Below are 17,932 nucleotides of genomic sequence, written 5' to 3'. Positions count from 1 at the left end.
GCTACAATACTTGTTATGCTTTCCAGTGAAAAGTATTGAGGCTACAATACCTGTTATGCTTTCCAGTGAAATATTTTGAGGCTACAATACCTGTTATGCTTTCCAGTGAATTGTTTTTAAGGGTTACAATCCTGTGATGTGTTCTAGTGAAATGTTTTGAGGATAGTCTGTTATGTTTTCCAGTGAAATGTATTGAGAACTCAATCTGTGCTCTGCTTTCCAATGTAATGCTTTGAGGATACAGTGTTTGTTATGCTTTCCAGTTAAATGTTTTGAAGCGACAATACCTTTTATGTTTTCCATGAAATGTTGGAAAACTGTTTTCCTGAGCTGCCATTAGTTGAATATTTGTGGAAGGGTCATGGCACAGAGGAACATGAGAAACACTGCCCTGATGCAAATTGAAAAAGATAGCTGAGTGTAGTTTAAAATCATAAAATTTGCTCATGGTGAAGATGAAAGGAAAGTTTCCATTGGCATGTGAATTTTTCAGGATGACACAGTTATTGTGAAAACATCAGTTTCCCAAAGCAAAATGGCTGCAGGTTTTGATTGCTAAAACATTCCCAGTTAGTCGCTTCATTTTATGTCCAATCTGTCAGAGCTTTGATACACCTATGTTACAGTGTGACATCATACCAGTGAGATCTTAATGTGATAATTACATCATTTTATGTCCAATCTGTCATTGCTTTGATACACTTATGTTACAGTGTGACATCATGCCAATGACATCTTAATGTGATAATTACATTATTTAAAATCCATTCTCACCATGCTTTAATACACTTACTTAAGAGTGTGACATCATATCACTGACACCTTAATGTAATAAATACATAATTTTATGTCCAATCTGCCTGTGCTTTAATAACATTTATGTAACAGTATAACATCATATCACTGAGATCTTAATGTGGTAATTACTTAATGTTCAGTCCATCTGTACTTAAATACACTTATGTAACAGGGTGACATCATACCAATGAGATCTTAATGTGACAATTACATCATTTATGAACCGTTCCAGTGGCTTAGTGGTTAGATCGTCCGCCTCAGATGCAGGAGGCCATGGGTTCACTCCCCTGCCAGGTCATACCAAAGATTTATAAAAATGGTACTAACAGCTGCCTCGCTTGGCGCTCAGCGTTAAGACGTTAGTGTTAGGACTGGTTGGCCTAGTGTCAGGATAACATGACTGGGTGGGACATCATGCTACATGTCTGCTGCATGATTCCTCAGTGCTAGACATCACTATAAATTGTCACACTGCAGACATTATATCCATATGACTGAAAATTGTTAAAGCTATGTTTGAAGTCCAAATCACAAACACACACACATCATTTTTGTCCAGTCTGTCTGTGCTTTAATACATTTATGTAACAGTGTAACATAATATCAGATCTTAATGCAATAATTACATCATTTCAGGTTGTACCGTAAGCATTCATTTTACAATAATGAAGCCTTGTACTTTACATGACCAAGTGCTGCCCAACTCTTTGCATTCACAGAAGCTGCACTCATGTCATTTGATAGTTTGAATAAATATTAGCAGATTTGAGTCCATGAAGCTGTTGCCTGGAAATTTATTATGCTTGTCCAAATTTCATTGCATCTTCCTTGTGTATTCAAACATTCAATTTTGCCAAACTTGGATGAGCTAATACATACTACTGAGCATGAGCTTTTCTTACTTAGTTGCATGTAAATGTTTCTCCATTTTCTTGGTATGAATGACTTTTGTGCTTAGATCAGTTGTTTCCTGTTAATCCTTGTTCCCCAGCATGAGTGACTCCATGTCGAGGCTAAGTTTAGTTTACAGCATGAGTGACTCCATGTCGAGGCTAAGTTTAGTTTAAAAAGACTCAATTCCCTGCATCAGCCACTCCATGTAGAAGTGAATAGTTTGATTTGCAAGGACTCATTCCCAGTATAGGACACTCCATATAGAGGTAAACAGTTTGGTTTGCAAGGACTTGCTGCCCACTACGAGCCATTCCATGTAGAGGCAGTGTCATTTGCAAGGACACATTCTCCTGCATGAGTCACTCCGGTTGTTTTCATTTGCAAGGACTCGCTTCCCCCAGTATAAGTCAATCTATGTAGAGGCAAACTGTGTAATTTGCAAGGACTCATTCCTCTGCATGAGTCACTCCAGTTAGAAGTAAACAGTTTGATTTGCAAGGACTCACTCCCCCAGTACAAGTCACTCCATATAGAGGTAAACAGTTTGGTTTGCAAGGACTTACTGCCCACTACGAGCCATTCCATGTAGAGGCAGTGTCATTTGCAAGGACACATTCCCCTGCATGAGTCACTCCGGTTGTTTTCATTTGCAAGGACTTGCTTCCCCCAGTATAAGTCAATCTATGTAGAGGCAAACTGTGTAATTTGCAAGGACTCATTCCTCTGCATGAGTCACTCCAGTTAGAAGTAAACAGTTTGATTTGCAAGGACTCACTTCCCCAGTACAAGTCACTCCATATAGAGGTAAACATTTTGGTTTGCAAGGATTTGCTACCCACTACAAGTCAGTTCATGTATAGGCAAAAATTTGTTTGCAAGGACTCATTCCCCTTTACAAAACACTCCACATAAAAGCAAACTGTTTTGCAAGGAAATATTCCCCTGTATGAGTCATTCCATATAGAGGCAAATAGTTTGATTTGCATGGACTTGTTCCCCTGCATGCGTCACTCAGCATAGAGGTAGACAGTTTGATTTGCATGGACTCATTCTCCCTGTGTGAGTCATGCAGTGTAGAAGTAGACACATTGATTTGCAAGGACTTGTGAATAAGTAACAAGTTAATCTAAAGATGTGAAATTCTTATTTGCATCAAAGGTTTGAAAACTCTTTAATCCTTTGATTGTTATTTCTGCTCCAGTTCTTTGTGGTTCTTATGGAATTCCTATGGTTTTCATTTTTTTTTTTACAAATAGTTGATAACTTATAATATCATTTTATATATGTTTGCAGGTATTTACAAGTCTGCATTCTATTCATTCACTTTTACAAACTGGTTCAAAAAGTAAATGTTATCAGTAAAGTGCAATTTTTCTATCAGTCTTATGGCTACTTTTGGTCTGATTTTTTCAGGCATTACATTCAAATAACTAAATGAATGTCATTCTACTATATAATTCTTCATGTCATGCAGTAAAATCAAGGATTTTTATCACTTATACATTTGTGTTCATTTTGTAGCAAATTGATGACACAAGCTGAAAGACTTCAACATTGTGCCATACACCAAGGCTAACAAAAGAAAAATTATCCAACTGCTATCATCAGTTCCATATAATATGACCACTTGTATAAATCTAAGCATAATTCAGTAAACAGGTTTCTTGTGTGTATAACCAACAGGCAGCTGTCCCATTCCCTTCTATGAGCTCAGAAGACACAATGGGGAATTATGAAGACCTGGATGGACCAGTTGATGACTCCAATCTTTCCCACTCGTTTGATGACACAGGTGAGCGAACTGAAGAAAGTAATGATGGTGAGGAAGGCCAGGCATCTCAGGATCCAAAGAAAGGTACATTGCAATCCCTTATTTGCTTGTTACAATAACCAGAATTTATGTTAAATTCATCATCTTGCTATTTACCCAGTAAAATAGGGGCCCTAAGTGGTCTACAGCGCTCGCCGTTATGGATCACTGCCATTTCATCTCTGTCTGCGTGAGTTCGAGTCTAGGATTCGGCTAATGTGGTTATGTGAGAAAGCATGCCAGTAGCTTCTCGAGGGTCGGTGGTTCTTTCTGGGGGTTTCCCGGGTTCTTCCTCCACCATTTATACTGGCCGCCATGTATAGCCTATCTTGTGCTGAAAAATGGCGTTAAACCCTACAACAACAACCCAGTGAAATAGTGTTAGAATCATTGTATATTTACTGTTGCATGGAAGCTGTTAATAAATTGTCAGTCATTGATTGGGACAGAAATATACTGAAGTCAGAAGTAATTGTGAAAAAGTGGGCAAACATCTTGCAGGGATGTGAGGTCTTTGGGGAAACAAGTAGGGGATTCCCATTCTGTCAGTATGGTTAATTAATCATCAGGTGTGTGCATGCATATCCGTCTGTCTGTATTTGTTTTATTACGTGATTCAGAGAAGAAAAAAGCAACAATTTGCTTTGGAATTGTTCCAACGCCATTTCAGCTGCATGATGCTGAGAGATGTAATTAATGCTTAACATGAGATGGAGATGAATTTGTGTATTCCATGAACTGTTCATCTTCACTAGGCAAGGTTCTGATAACCCTATCTACACCTTGGCTGATCGAACAGCTATATTGGTGCTTTGTCCTAGTGACATCTTTTGGATTTCATTGTGTTGCCTCCCATAGTATGTAATGCCAACTAACCAGTAGTGTTGTATTGTATATCTGCCAAAAATGGGTGTAGGCAATTGACCTGAAAATGGTACATTGTAAGTTTAGCATCTTAAGAATGACAGTGTACCAGAGGGAAGCCATTACAGGTCTGTTTGAGTGAAAGGTATTTGTGCAAACTTGGACTGGCACTGGAAAAGTGCTTATTTATCAGTCCATTCAAGTTGTGTGCTCCCCTTGTCTCAGTCACATAGGAACAGTGTTCAGATTTGAAGAACTTAATTTTGATTGGATGCTGTGGCTTGCTGCCTCATCCAATAAAATTCATAGACCCAAAGCACAGAAATATCTGCTCAATGTGCCATGGTGTAGATAGGGTTATCGGAACCTTGGCTAGCGAAGATGTGAACTGTTATGTATACATTAGATATAAGCATATAACAAATTACTGATAGAATGATGCATTTGTTGGAGTTTCACGGCAAGTATTTTTTTTACACTATAGTTGTCTGCCTAAAAAGGCATTTCGGATACTGTTTTAGACCTATAAACAACAACAAAATTAAAGATGGGTTTATTCAGACTGTGTTTGGTTTGTCAGTGTTTTTTTAAATACATATTAATGTATTCTTACATGGTTGATATGGCATTCAGTATTGATTTTCAGTCCATATTTCCAAATCACACACGCATATTGGAACTATATAGGTGTTTTTTTCTGACATCCACATGTCCATATTTTAGATGCACCAAATCCAACTTTTATGCATCTAAGTTAATTAGAATATTAGAAATAGCAAAAGATGGGGTATATAACAAAATACAGCATCACATGTATTGGCCCAAGTTGGGAGAAAAAACATTGATACAGTTTATGATTACATCTCTGCCTGATTGCCACTATATATCCTGACTATATCAAACTCATTCTTTCTACCAACTTGGAATAAAATTAGTATGTAGTTTTTTTGTATGTATTGTTTTTCAGTCATGTTAGGACTAATCAATAAAGAAGTAAATACTGCTTTACATTGATGCCTTTCATTTGACAACCAATTGTGTTTTGGCTTCCTTTTTTGGCATATGCAAGGTTACTCTTTTGTACCATAGTCAGAAATCTACAAATCAAGGACATGTAAAATTATGATTGCTACATGTAGTTTTTTTGAGATTTTGCTCAGTTATATAAAATATAAAATTGCTACTTAGAATTGTGAATCAAGTTTTGCGGGCAATATAATTGCAAGGGCAGTACCAAAACTGTACACATGATGCAGTGTTTGTGAAAGAGAAGGACCAGAACTGTACATATGCAGTGTCATTGCAATGGCAGGACCAGAACTGTACATGCACAATGGCAGAACTACAACTGTACAGATGATTCAATGTTTGTGCAAGGATAGGACCAGAACTGTACATGCACCATGTCAGAACTACAACTGTATATGGGATATAATGTTTGTACAAGGGTAGGTCCAGAACTGTACATATACAATGTCATTGCAATGGCAGGACTACAACTGTATATATGTATGCAATGTTTGGGACAAAGTAAGTAACCTGAAGACTGCTTTTTTATACATGTGCAGATTTTCATTGGCATTAGGTCATTAGAAAAACTTTCAGAAGGATTTCAATAATATGTCACTGAACACCTTGTGAATATTTCATTTTAGGTTCTGGACCTCGACCATATGTATGCGATGTTTGTGACAAAGCTTTCAAGCTGAAACACCACTTGGTGGAACACCGACGTCTGCATTCTGGTGAGAAGCCTTTTCAGTGCCCTGAGTGCGGCAAACGTTTCCGCCACTCTGGTTCATACAGCCAGCATATGAACAATAAAAACAAGTACTGCACACCAGGGCCCCTTTCGCCATCAGATTCCCCCAAAATGCCAAAGCGGAAGAAGCGAGAACGAACAAAAGAGGAAACAAATACAAGTAAGAAAGCCTGCCTACAAGGAGAGGTGTATTTTGGACGATGGAGAGTTTATTGCAAATTATTGAGATCTAGATGGCTTGTCCTTCATGCATTGTAAATTATCTCGTGCAACATTTTTAGCTTTCAGGAAATGAATTTTGGATTTTCAAGAGTTGTGAAATGATCGTCAATTTAGTGACAAGATTTTTATTGTATTATATTTGATGCGTATTTTGTAGCTCAAGGAATAACATCAGTAGCCAAACTTTCATGAAAGGAGCAGTATGCCTTCATGTTAATTCCAAACTCATCTTTTAACACATTATTTCTCAGGAACTTTTGACACTCTAAGAATATCTAACCATACATTCTTCCATGTAAGTAAAATAAATTCAGTAAGGTGACTATGGGATATATATGGCTATACTTTCACCATACCTTTATCTGGGATTTGTCTAGGATTTCATCTTCATACTATTACATATGACTTTCTGATTATTAGTTTGTGAAGAATTCTTCCAGCAAAGAAATAAAGAGAATAAAAAGATTTACAGATTGTACATGTATTTTAAATTGAAATCACACCTGTCAAAACTTAATGTTTTGGGGTCATAAATATGGTACAAACTTATTACATTTAATGTGCGTGAATATGTTAAACAAAATTTTATATTGTTCAAGTAGAAAGCATTTTTCATGCAAGGACAGGCTATCTGGATCAAGCTACAATAACCATTATCAATTTAATAGTAGTAACAGAATTAACAAAGTCTGCACTGTTCCAAATTCTTGCCTATCCCAAAATAACTTTTTTGAAAGTGAAATTGTGAGGAACAAAACCCATGTGACTTGTGGATCCAAAGAAGCAGAGTGAATGTAAAATTTGTGTGGAATTTACTCCATGCAGTCTCCAATGGAACAGGCTAGAATTTGGATAAATGCAGTTACCTTAAGTCAGGATTTGAATCATGTTATCTTCACTCTAGTTTCTGGCAAGAGCATGTTATTATCCATTTTGATGTTAACAAACCCTAATACCCAGAGTTTAGTTGTATGCTAACATCTACCAGCTACCATGGGCAAGCTCTTTGTTGATTAACCCTGTCCATTCTTTTTTATATCAATGACAATTGTGTTTGTTTTATGAATGATTTTTTCACCTCTTTTTTTCTGCACTGTTAATACAGCTTATGTTGATGACAAAGAAAACCATTAGATGTACTGGATGGAATATTTTACCCATATTGACCCAACCATTCACCTGTAAATGAATATGAATATGTTGGGATTGGGTGGATGATTGGATGGGTAACAAATATTGTTGGGATTTGGTGGGTGATTGGATGGGTAACAAATATTGTTGGGATTTGGTGGGTGATTGGATGGGTAACAATTATTGTTGGGATTTGGTGGGTGGGTGAGATCAATCCTACCATAAAGTGGGTACTCCTCGAACACAAGTTGTACAGATTTAGTTACCGTATATACTCACTGTAAGATGAGACCAACTGCAAACAGCGCAGACCCAGATCTGCTGACACGTAAATCTGCCAGCAGACCTTGATCTGTGCAGCATTAGGAGTAATCAGTAGAACAGACTACATAGTCCATGATCTGCAGGTGTATTATGCTGCTACAGAAGATCGGGATCTATGTTGTGTGCAGTTGGACATGACTTATAGGCAGTTATAGATGGTACGTCAATTTCTGGCAGCTTAAGTGAGCTTTGACTGTACAAGTTTCATGAAGACTTCAGTAACCTTTGGGGTTTTCAGGAATGAAACTGATTCTAATATTGAGAGTGAAATTTAGTGGAACCCTCTCCATTTTGGATGACCTAAAATTGGCTTGTACTGGGTGGGGGGGGGGAGAAAATGAATATTAAACTGTATATGGCTCTGGCATTACCAATTCAAGTGTTTTGATGATAGGAACCTGTCATGGTGAACAGTTTCTTGGGGAGAAATGGAGACTTTGTCAGTAACATAGGTATGTTTACAGGAGTGCATTGCATGTGATGTTGTAAAATATCAAAAAAAGAATGTGTCTTCTGAAAAAGTCAGTGTCTTAAACATCAGGTAATGATTAAAAGTGAACTAACTAATCATTTTCACATCAGGTGGTGATTGGCACTGAACTAACCATTTTCACATCTGTTGGTGATTGGCACTGAAACTAACCATTTTCACATCAGGTGGTGATTTGCAGTGAATTATTTTCACATGAAGTAGTGATTTGTACTGAACTAATCATTTTCACATCAGGTGGATTGCACTGAACTATTTTTACATCAGGCGGTCATTGGCAGTCAACTAACCATTTTCACATCAGGTAGTGATTGTCAGTGAACTTATCAATCTGGAGCACATTCCAGATTTGTATCTTGGTAATGATTACATTATCACAGGATTGGAGATCACAGTTTTATTTGAACTATAATTTCATTTACAATAGCTACATATATATTTTACTACTTTAGAATATAGTATAGTATTTGTTATCCAGGTAGTAATAATCAATAATTTTTATCAACATAGTTCATCAGACCTTCAATTAAAGAAAAGTTGTTTAAATTTTATTTAGAATAATGTCAAAGCTATAAGTTTGCATCGTCTTCTTGCATCAGTGTGTCCTGTACATAAGAAGATATCTGTTAGACACAAGAAAAAAGATAAATTTGGTGGCTGTCAGTTTTTAAGAATATAGTGATGGAGGCTTGTTTGCAAATTAAATGAAAACTGTCTTAGATTATTGTCTTTTTTTCTTCATTGAAATATATTTATGCAGATCTGTAGTCCTTTCTTAATGTGTTCTAATATCTTTAGAATTGAAATGATTTTACTGAAATTGGTAAATTGCTGCACAGTACAAATATATTTATAGAGAACTGGTATGATCAAATCAGAAACACATTCTTTATGCTTGATGTCTTGAATTGGAATGTCCTTTTTCATTGTTGTGACATGCATTTTGTTCAATTGTTTATCTTGGTTGCCTACAGAAGGTGCATGTTTGGCAGCAAGTAAGAGAAAGCAGAAGAATAAATGAACCAAAAGTTAATCTTTTTTTTTTTTGCATTAGAGTAAAACATGGCTAGCACCAACACTGTTAAAAAAAATGTATGGTTTATTTGTTTAGAACCTAAATCTTCACGAAAGCTAGAAATAACACTATCATTAACCACACTTGGATCAACCATCTTCTCAAATGGGTAGAATTTGCAATACATCATATTTTGTCTGACATTTTTTTCCTCTTTTAAAATTCTTTTATTGTATACAGTCTAGTCTCATTTATCTGGCATCTATTTATTGACACTTATATAACAACGCTAATGGGAGACATTTCTTAAAATTCTTTTATATATTAAATCTGTTTATCTGATAGTCACTTTTTATCCAGTGTTTTCATGGCAACATTTTATGTCAAGTAGTTGAGATAAGACTATGTGAGAAATGTTTGGGTTTTTTTGTCACTTAATATAGACATTTTTACTCCTGTTCAAAATTGTTGGAAACAAACCAAGTAAATTGTTGCCTTGAAAAGTAAGAGAAACTTGGCTTTGTTTTAACAAGCTTAAATTCATGGGGTTTTTTATTAGATTTTGGCCCATGATAAGACCCAGTCCAGTTTGGAATATCAAACATATTGTATCACACTTCTGAGAGTCTGGGACTCTTCAACAGTGAGTTATATAGACACACCAATTCATCTTGTCTCATTCCTGCCATTTTCATCAAATGAAAATAGGAGTCTGATTAGCAGAATTTGTACAAATGTAATTTATTTAATAGCTAATTACTGAGATACCCTAATCATTTTGAGATTTTTTAAAAAAATTGATAAACTTTAGGCACTTGTGTTGTAATAAGACCTACATATAAATTAGTAGTTAGAATTAAACTGAAATTTAGGATTCCTAAAAAGCAGGTGCTGAAACTGTAAAAGTTTCCTGTTTGACATTTGTCTTAATATGACGAAAAGCTTAGTTGATAAAGGGAAGTGAAAAACCTTGCTTCAACTTTTGTGCCATAACAGGATGATTATCGTAATGTTGTAATGTTATTTAAAACCTTGCATTTGTTTTAGATATGGTGATAAAATATCAACTCTAGGATAATGTTGATGACTGTACTTTTTGTTCAGTCTCAATATCATAAGAAATAAAATACATGTACTTACCAGAATAATGACTTGGACAATCTGTTATACTTGCATTAAATATTATTCACTCTTGGACAATCATCATAAATGTATTAAACAATCTTCAGACATGGATAATCCATCGTACATACACATACTGGTATTCAGATTTGAACAGTCCATCACATATGCTCTAGCCAGCATTCAGACTTGGACAGTCCATCATACAAATACTTAATAGTATTTAGACTTGGACAGTCCATCATACAAGTACTTAACAGTATTCAGACTTGGATAGTCCCTCATACAAGTACTTAACAGTATTTAGACTTTGACAAAACATCATTCAAGTACTTAACAGTATTCAGAATTGGACCTTTAAAAAATATTTTGTATTAATAACGTTACGAGGTCCATAGAACTTAATGTAGGACAGAATATTGAGACATCTTTATTCTTCAAATAAATTTGTGATCCTTTCTGCAAGAAAGATCCTATTTTCACAGTATTAGTTCATGATGAAATTATTTACTGCGTCTTTAGATTCCAATAAATTGCAAGCTTTCCTTACAAATTTTTGTCAGATTAACTTTAAGCACAGTGCACGTGTTTGCTATTAGGGCAGTAGAGAAAGAGTAATGTTTGAATGATTATTAGTTAAAATTCAATGAACCTTTTAAACCAGTCCCAGCTTATCCCAAAACCAGGTCTATTGCTGCTGAAAAACCTAATCCTCTAGTAATGCATTATACATCCACTATTCTGGCTTACAACCCAAAGTGTAAAAAATTCATTGTTCAAGTACTGAATAAACCAGTTTCTCAGTAGCAAAACTACATGAAAGGTAAAGCATCTTCTGTGGGGTGGGAAAACAAAAACTTTAGTGTGAATGTCTTCATAATAAGATATGGAATTCCTAAATTATAGCTCGCTAAAGGGATGCATGTGTACACAGATATTGAAGACTGTTTGCAGTTAAAGCCTGAAGAATGGCTTGAAAATGTTAGTGCAGTTTTTAGTGTAGAAAAGACATGACTTTGTTTGCTTCTTCACAGTCAACATGATTATTGTTTCATTTGACTTGTTTGAGAAGAATAATAGATGTGTGTTCAGTTGTAGTGGTTCTTTGATAAAAAAAAGATTTTACTAACAAATTCTTTACCCCAAATGTTTCTTCCAAATCTAACAATGGTTCTGGATCTGACTTGTTGAAACCAAATTTTCAATTCCTCTCCCACAACGTCACTTAATAAAATACATAAATATTGGCATTTATAGACTTTTAATTAATTATTTTATAATTAAAATGTTTGTTCGTATAATTTGTTACATCTAGAAAACTACATTTTCACTTTCTCATAAGTGTGCTTCTCAGCTGAATGAACAACTACAAATTTTACATCCACTAAAAGAGAGGAATTGAAGATGTAATTCTAATCAGATTTGGTGTGGTTGTCAAAGAAAGATTGCATGTTTCATGCCATGTTTCATTTAGACAAGTGGTTGATGGTAACAAGGTTACAGGACTGGTTGTGCAAAAGTAGCTGTTTAAAAAGGCATGCTTGGGCCTGGTTGGTAATTTCATTCAAACTTCATTGATGGTTAATTGGTTTAGGATATTCAAACTGGGTTTGGTATTGAGCTATGGTCATAAAGTATTAATTATTGTCTCCATTTATTTTTCATCAAGGAAGTCAGAGGTCAAAATGGATTTAAAAGAAGGTGAGAGACAGTTTTCGTTACAAACTTGGTGGTTCTTTTTATCGTCAATGTCGGTTTTTGAAAAACAGTGAAGTATACTTTTGCATATGTTAATATGTGTGATACCCAAATAAATGTTTTCAGGACATTTTGAAAGAATTCTGGAGCTACTGTTTTGTCTAATTCTTGTAGGATTTTAACATTGTGATGTTGCTGAAAATGTTTGAAGGGTTTACAAATAGTGTGTGTCCACTGTGCAGGTCAAAATTACTTGATCATGATCATTACGTTATAACATCACTTTTTACCTACGGATATTGTAGCACAATGAATTGAGTGAGGGGTTGGATCTAAAATGAAGTAGTTGTGACATATGGCTTAAGAATGAAAAGGAACAAGAAAAATGGTTTCTGCAGGATAACTTGAGTTTTCCACAAATTTCACTTACAAAACTTTATTAATAGTTTGTTCTTAGGGTAAAGAAGAAGCCTATTGCTTCTGGTGTCTAAAGGTCAGATGTCAGTGACACTGGCAGATAAGTTTAGTTCTACATACAGGCCTAGACCAAACTCTGTGGACGGCTTGCATTTAGGGTAAGGATGAAGCCTATTAGTCTTAGTCAGAAGGTCAGAGAACAAGGTCACTGTGACTGAAAGAAGAAAAATGGTTTCTGCACAAAATAGTTAAATTATCTAATTCATTTATTCATACTCGGGGCTATTAACCTAGCACATTTATATGTTATGCCATTCACAGTACTCGTGTTAAATACTCATTAGTTTATGGACAATTAGGACATGGTACACTTTCCCATACTATGAAGAAAACAATTTTTCCATGTTGAACATTTTGCTTATAGTACTTTATATGACATCCAGTATAAGTGAACTCGGTATTGATTACAGTAAAGCAAGGCATAAATAAATGATTATTGGACATCTAGTATGAAGTGAACTCGGTATTGATTACAGTAAAGCAAGGCATAAATCTATGATTATTGAACATCTAGTATGCAGTGAACTCGGTATTGATTACAGTAAAGCAAGGCATAAATAAATGATTATTGGACATCTAGTATGAAGTGAACTCGGTATTGATTACAGTAAAGCAAGGCATAAATCTATGATTATTGAACATCTAGTATGCAGTGAACTCGGTATTGATTACAGTAAAGCAAGGCATAAATAAATGATTATTGGACATCTAGTATGAAGTGAACTCGGTATTGATTACAGTAAAGCAAGGCATAAATCTATGATTATTGGACATCTAGTATGCAGTGAACTCGGTATTGATTACAGTAAAGCAAGGCATACATATGATTATTTTACATCTAGTATGAAGTGAACTCAGTATTGATTACAGTAAAGCAAGGCATAAATCTATGATTATTGGACATCTAGTATGAAGTGAACTCGGTATTGATTACAGTAAAGCAAGGGATAAATCCATGATTATTGGACATCTAGTATGAAGTGAACTCGGTATTGATTACAGTAAAGCAAGGCATAAATCTATGATTATTGGACATCTAGTATGCAGTGAACTCTTTATTGATTACAGTAAAGCAAGGTATAAATCTATGATTATTGGACATCTAGTATGAAGTGAACTTGGTATTGATTACAGTAAAGCAAGGCATATGATTATTTTACATCTAGTATGAAGTGAACTCAGTATTGATTACAGTAAAGCAAGGCATAAATCTGTGATTATTGGACATCTAGTATGAAGTGAACTCGGTATTGATTACAGTAAAACAAGACATAAATCTATGATTATTGCACATCTAGTATAAATTGAATTCGGTATTGATTACAGTAAAGCAAGGCATAAATCTATGATCATTGGACATCTAGCATGCAGTGAACTCAGTATTGATTACAGTAAAGCAAGGTATAAAAATATATGATTATTGGACATCTAGTATGAAGTGAACTCGGTATTACATACAGTAAAGCAAGGCATAAATATGATTGTTTGGCATCTGATGAGTGAATTCTATAGTGCATACTGTAAAATAGTACAAATATACAATTATTCGACATCTAGTATGCAGTTAACTCAGTAAATTATACAGTAAAACTACTAATATACAATTATTGGACATTTATTGTGATGTAAACTCAATACAATGTACAGTAAAACACAGTACAAATATATGATTATATTACATTTAATATGCAATGGACTCAGTATAGTAAACAGTAAAACCCAAAATATTATTGCACATGTAAATTGCAGTTAATGTAAAAGCTGTCTTGAAAGATCACCTGATCTGCCTATAAATCATGGTCTCTCATGTCAGGTCATAACACTATAATCAGAAAGTCTTCACTAAGAATTTTGTCTCTTAAAACAAGTAGTCTCTTACTGTAGTGGTCTTTTAAGACAAGTTTAACTATAATTATGTGACATTTAGTATGAATTGAATTTGATACAGTGTACAGGTAAATAGTGAAGTATGCAGTAAATTGACAGTAAGGATGAAATGTACTCTGTCCAGAGTACAGTAAAGCACTGTACAAATGTAAGATTATTCGACATTATGCAGTGAACTCCCCTGAATCATTTATACATATTTATAGTAATAATAATTTTTTTTAAATTGAAGCAATTTTGTTGGTACCAAGTGCTTAATTAAATATGTGCTCTGCAGTTATGGTAGCTAACACTTGTTGAGGTTGGTGTGAAGATGCTCTAACTTTGAGATTACCTGTGTTTTTTATATATTTAATCTAATGATGACTAATCTATCACCATATGTCACATCTACCCCACATCACCCCCACCCCAACCCCAGCTTTTTGCACAATGCCATTCACTGGTAAACCATGTAACCAATCTATTACACCTTGCCATGCTGAACACCTGTCAGATAAACCATATAATCTAGTACACCCTGCCATACTGAACACCTATTAGAAAAACCTTGTAACCTATCATGTCATGTCATTCTGAACACCTGTCATAAGCTGTTGACTGTTTTCAGAGTAAAGTTTATAATCATTGTTGTTTATTTTCAAACAACAGTAAAGATTTTTTTGACAGTTTTAGTAAGGCACTTTAGAGAGGGATATATGCAAGACAATTTTAGTAAGGCACTTTAGAGAGGAGTATATTTAAGACAATTTTATGGTTTTCACAGTTTAAGTTATTTTTAAAAAAAAACTTCAGGTGTGTGTAAAGTTATGATTTTTTAAATTTAAAAGTTCCTCATGTAGATAAGATTTGTTTCACCATCAATTGTCACCAGCCATTTTGCCATCTCAATATTAAACAATACATTTTCTTACAATTTTTTTTAAAATGGCATATTTAGGACTATTTTTCTTCCACTGTTGGAATTCAGACACATCTTTGAAAAGACATTGATTGCTAGGGTTACATATTTTTGGGCATCATTGCCTCATATTTTGGAATTTTATATTTAATAATTACAACTCCACAACAGCACTTGTTGCTTCAGGACAACAGAAAGAGTTCCTCACTATTTTTTCTCTCCATTGAAGCATTAAATCAACTTGTGGTCTAACCAGATGTATATTGCATGTTCACTGTTATGGAGTAAATACTACATCTCTGAATTATCACTTGTTGCAACAAGTGCTTACAAAGAGCAACTATTTCTGATAAATTCCACATTTCCACCAGTAACATTGGTGTATTCACAGAATTAATAACAGTTGGTCAGCTGCTGTTACTTTCTGCTGCCTATGGTAGTCTCTTTTCTAGACTGATGTCACCTCTTATCTGCCATACTGTCTGTAATTTGTATGGTCATCTCTTTTCTTGACTGATGTCACCTCTTAACTGCCATACTGTCTGTAATTTGTCATACCATAAAAACATTTTATACCCTCAGTCAATACTTCCATAATTATATTTTTGAGACCGTTTGCATCATTAGATTTTTTAATATATATTTGAATTAGAATCATATGAAAATTGAAATTATTAATAAGTATAATCATCCGTACACGCATAGGTATGAAAAGTTGCAGACAATTCAGTAGTTCTAAACCTAAATTTCTTATGCATCTTGTGATATATTCCTGGTCCAAACCACAGACCACTCGAAATTACACTAAAGTGTAAAAAGAAAACATAATGTTTGGGTGCTAAATGCTGTACTTTTTGAAAACCCATCAACCAACCCACCCACCCAAAATGTTATATATATATATATATATATATATATAGTCACATTAACACAATCCTGGATATCAAGGGTAAAATTCATAAAATACAAATTTAAATGTTTTTTAATACAACAGTTCATGACTATTTCATTTGGAAAATCATGAGATGTCCCAGCGCAAAATGGTTGCTGTCATCAGTTGCCTTGTTTGATATGCAGTAGCTTGCATTCAGCCTGTTCCACACCCGACTAACTTAAACGGGAGAGTAGTATTAAAATACAACAATACTAGAATTGCAACACAAAGATAACTTAAACAAGCAAGTAGAATTGCAACACAAAGATAGACTTAAACAGGCAAGTAGAATTGCAACACAAAGATACACTTAAACAGGCAAGTAGAATTGCAACACAAAGATGAACGACAGGCAAGTAGAAATGAAACAGATATTACTGACTGGAAAATACCAGTACTTATTTCTCTGCAGTATCCACTAATGATGGTTAAAAAGAGAATAACAAGTTTTACATGAAGTTGTAAACTACATGGATAAAAGCTGGTTGATTTTCATTGATTTAAAATAATTTATGGAAAAATGAGGAAAATTTGTCTAATAATAAAAGTATTCTTTTTTAATTTCCATAGAGGGAAATAAAACTGAAGAAAAAAATATTATTGTACGTCACTTTATCATACATCTTTGTTAAGAAAAGTTCGAAATAAAAATTTGCATAAAAGGCCTAATACTGGGAAGTAAGGCAGAGCTAAGAAACATGGACGTCTAATGGAACAAGCACATATATGTGTACATATGTTGATATTTGCATTGCATTGCTAATTGTTTAGGTTTATGGGTGGATGGGTTGTGTTTCAATTCCTTGATATAATTTATACAGAGGATGGAAAGTACATGCGCCCATATGAAATCTTAAGTTTTGGTTCATTCCTTTTGTGATTTGGACCTTTGTTGTTTAGTTGCTTTGAAATGTTGAATGTGATATGATTTTATTTAAATATTTGCCTCAGAAAAGCTCTTTTTTTTTAGTGCTATGCAAATCAAATCTTTTATTTCTTATATATATATATATATATATATATATATATATATATATATATATATATATATATAGGTAATTTTTCAGAACATATGTTCAGAATGATTTTAATAACTGTATTTTGAAAGATAAAATTGTATTATCTCTAGAAACTTGAACTAGCCACAAGAAAAATCCACTTCATCATTATCCTGCTGACAATTGTCATGTAACACTTTTCATATGATGCAAGTCACATGACTAGAGAATACAAATTGTCATTTTTATATTTGATAAGTGTTTGTAGGTCATATAATGAGAAATAGAGATTTGATTTTTATGTGCTTGTGTATGTATGCATGTATTTATTTGTCATTAATATGTGTACATATCTGTGTTGTTTCTTTTCAGTGTTCAAAGTTCAATCTGGTTCTTTGCCAATAGTATTTTAATTTGGAATCTACTTTTGGAGAAATTTGAAAACTATAAACCAAGAAATATTTGAAGGTCTGTGATTTAAACTTGTTTCAGAAATTACAACTTTAACATTTCTATCATTGCTCACTACACTCATGAAAGTGCATTTTCTGTTAAATAATTCTACATATGTTAAAGAAACAAAATTTACAAAGTTTATTTGCTGT

General features: G+C 34.1%; 1 protein-coding gene across 12 annotated transcripts in view; it reads left to right on the top strand.

Annotated features, from left to right (window-relative positions):
- The window catches only part of LOC149792215 (uncharacterized), a 78,835-nt gene that overhangs the window by 43,176 nt on the left and 17,727 nt on the right, over window positions 1–17,932 (top strand). For 10 of the 12 annotated variants that reach the window (XM_089970738.1, XM_089970731.1, XM_089970734.1 and 7 more), the window contains 2 exons: window positions 3,376–3,547; window positions 6,022–6,288. In XM_089970738.1, coding sequence (XP_089826864.1) covers window positions 3,376–3,547; window positions 6,022–6,288 — 439 coding nt within the window. The remainder of the gene's footprint in view (window positions 1–3,375; window positions 3,548–6,021; window positions 6,289–17,932) is intronic. The other 2 variants (XM_089970737.1, XM_089970736.1) reach the window with 1 other exon arrangement.

The sequence above is a fragment of the Sinohyriopsis cumingii genome, chromosome 9 (genome assembly GCF_028554795.1).
Source record: "Sinohyriopsis cumingii isolate HCF-2022 chromosome 9, ASM2855479v2, whole genome shotgun sequence".
Lineage (NCBI taxonomy): Eukaryota > Metazoa > Mollusca > Bivalvia > Unionida > Unionidae > Sinohyriopsis > Sinohyriopsis cumingii.
Note: the sequence above shows the minus strand (reverse complement) of the source record. Positions and strands in the feature narration are given on the sequence as shown.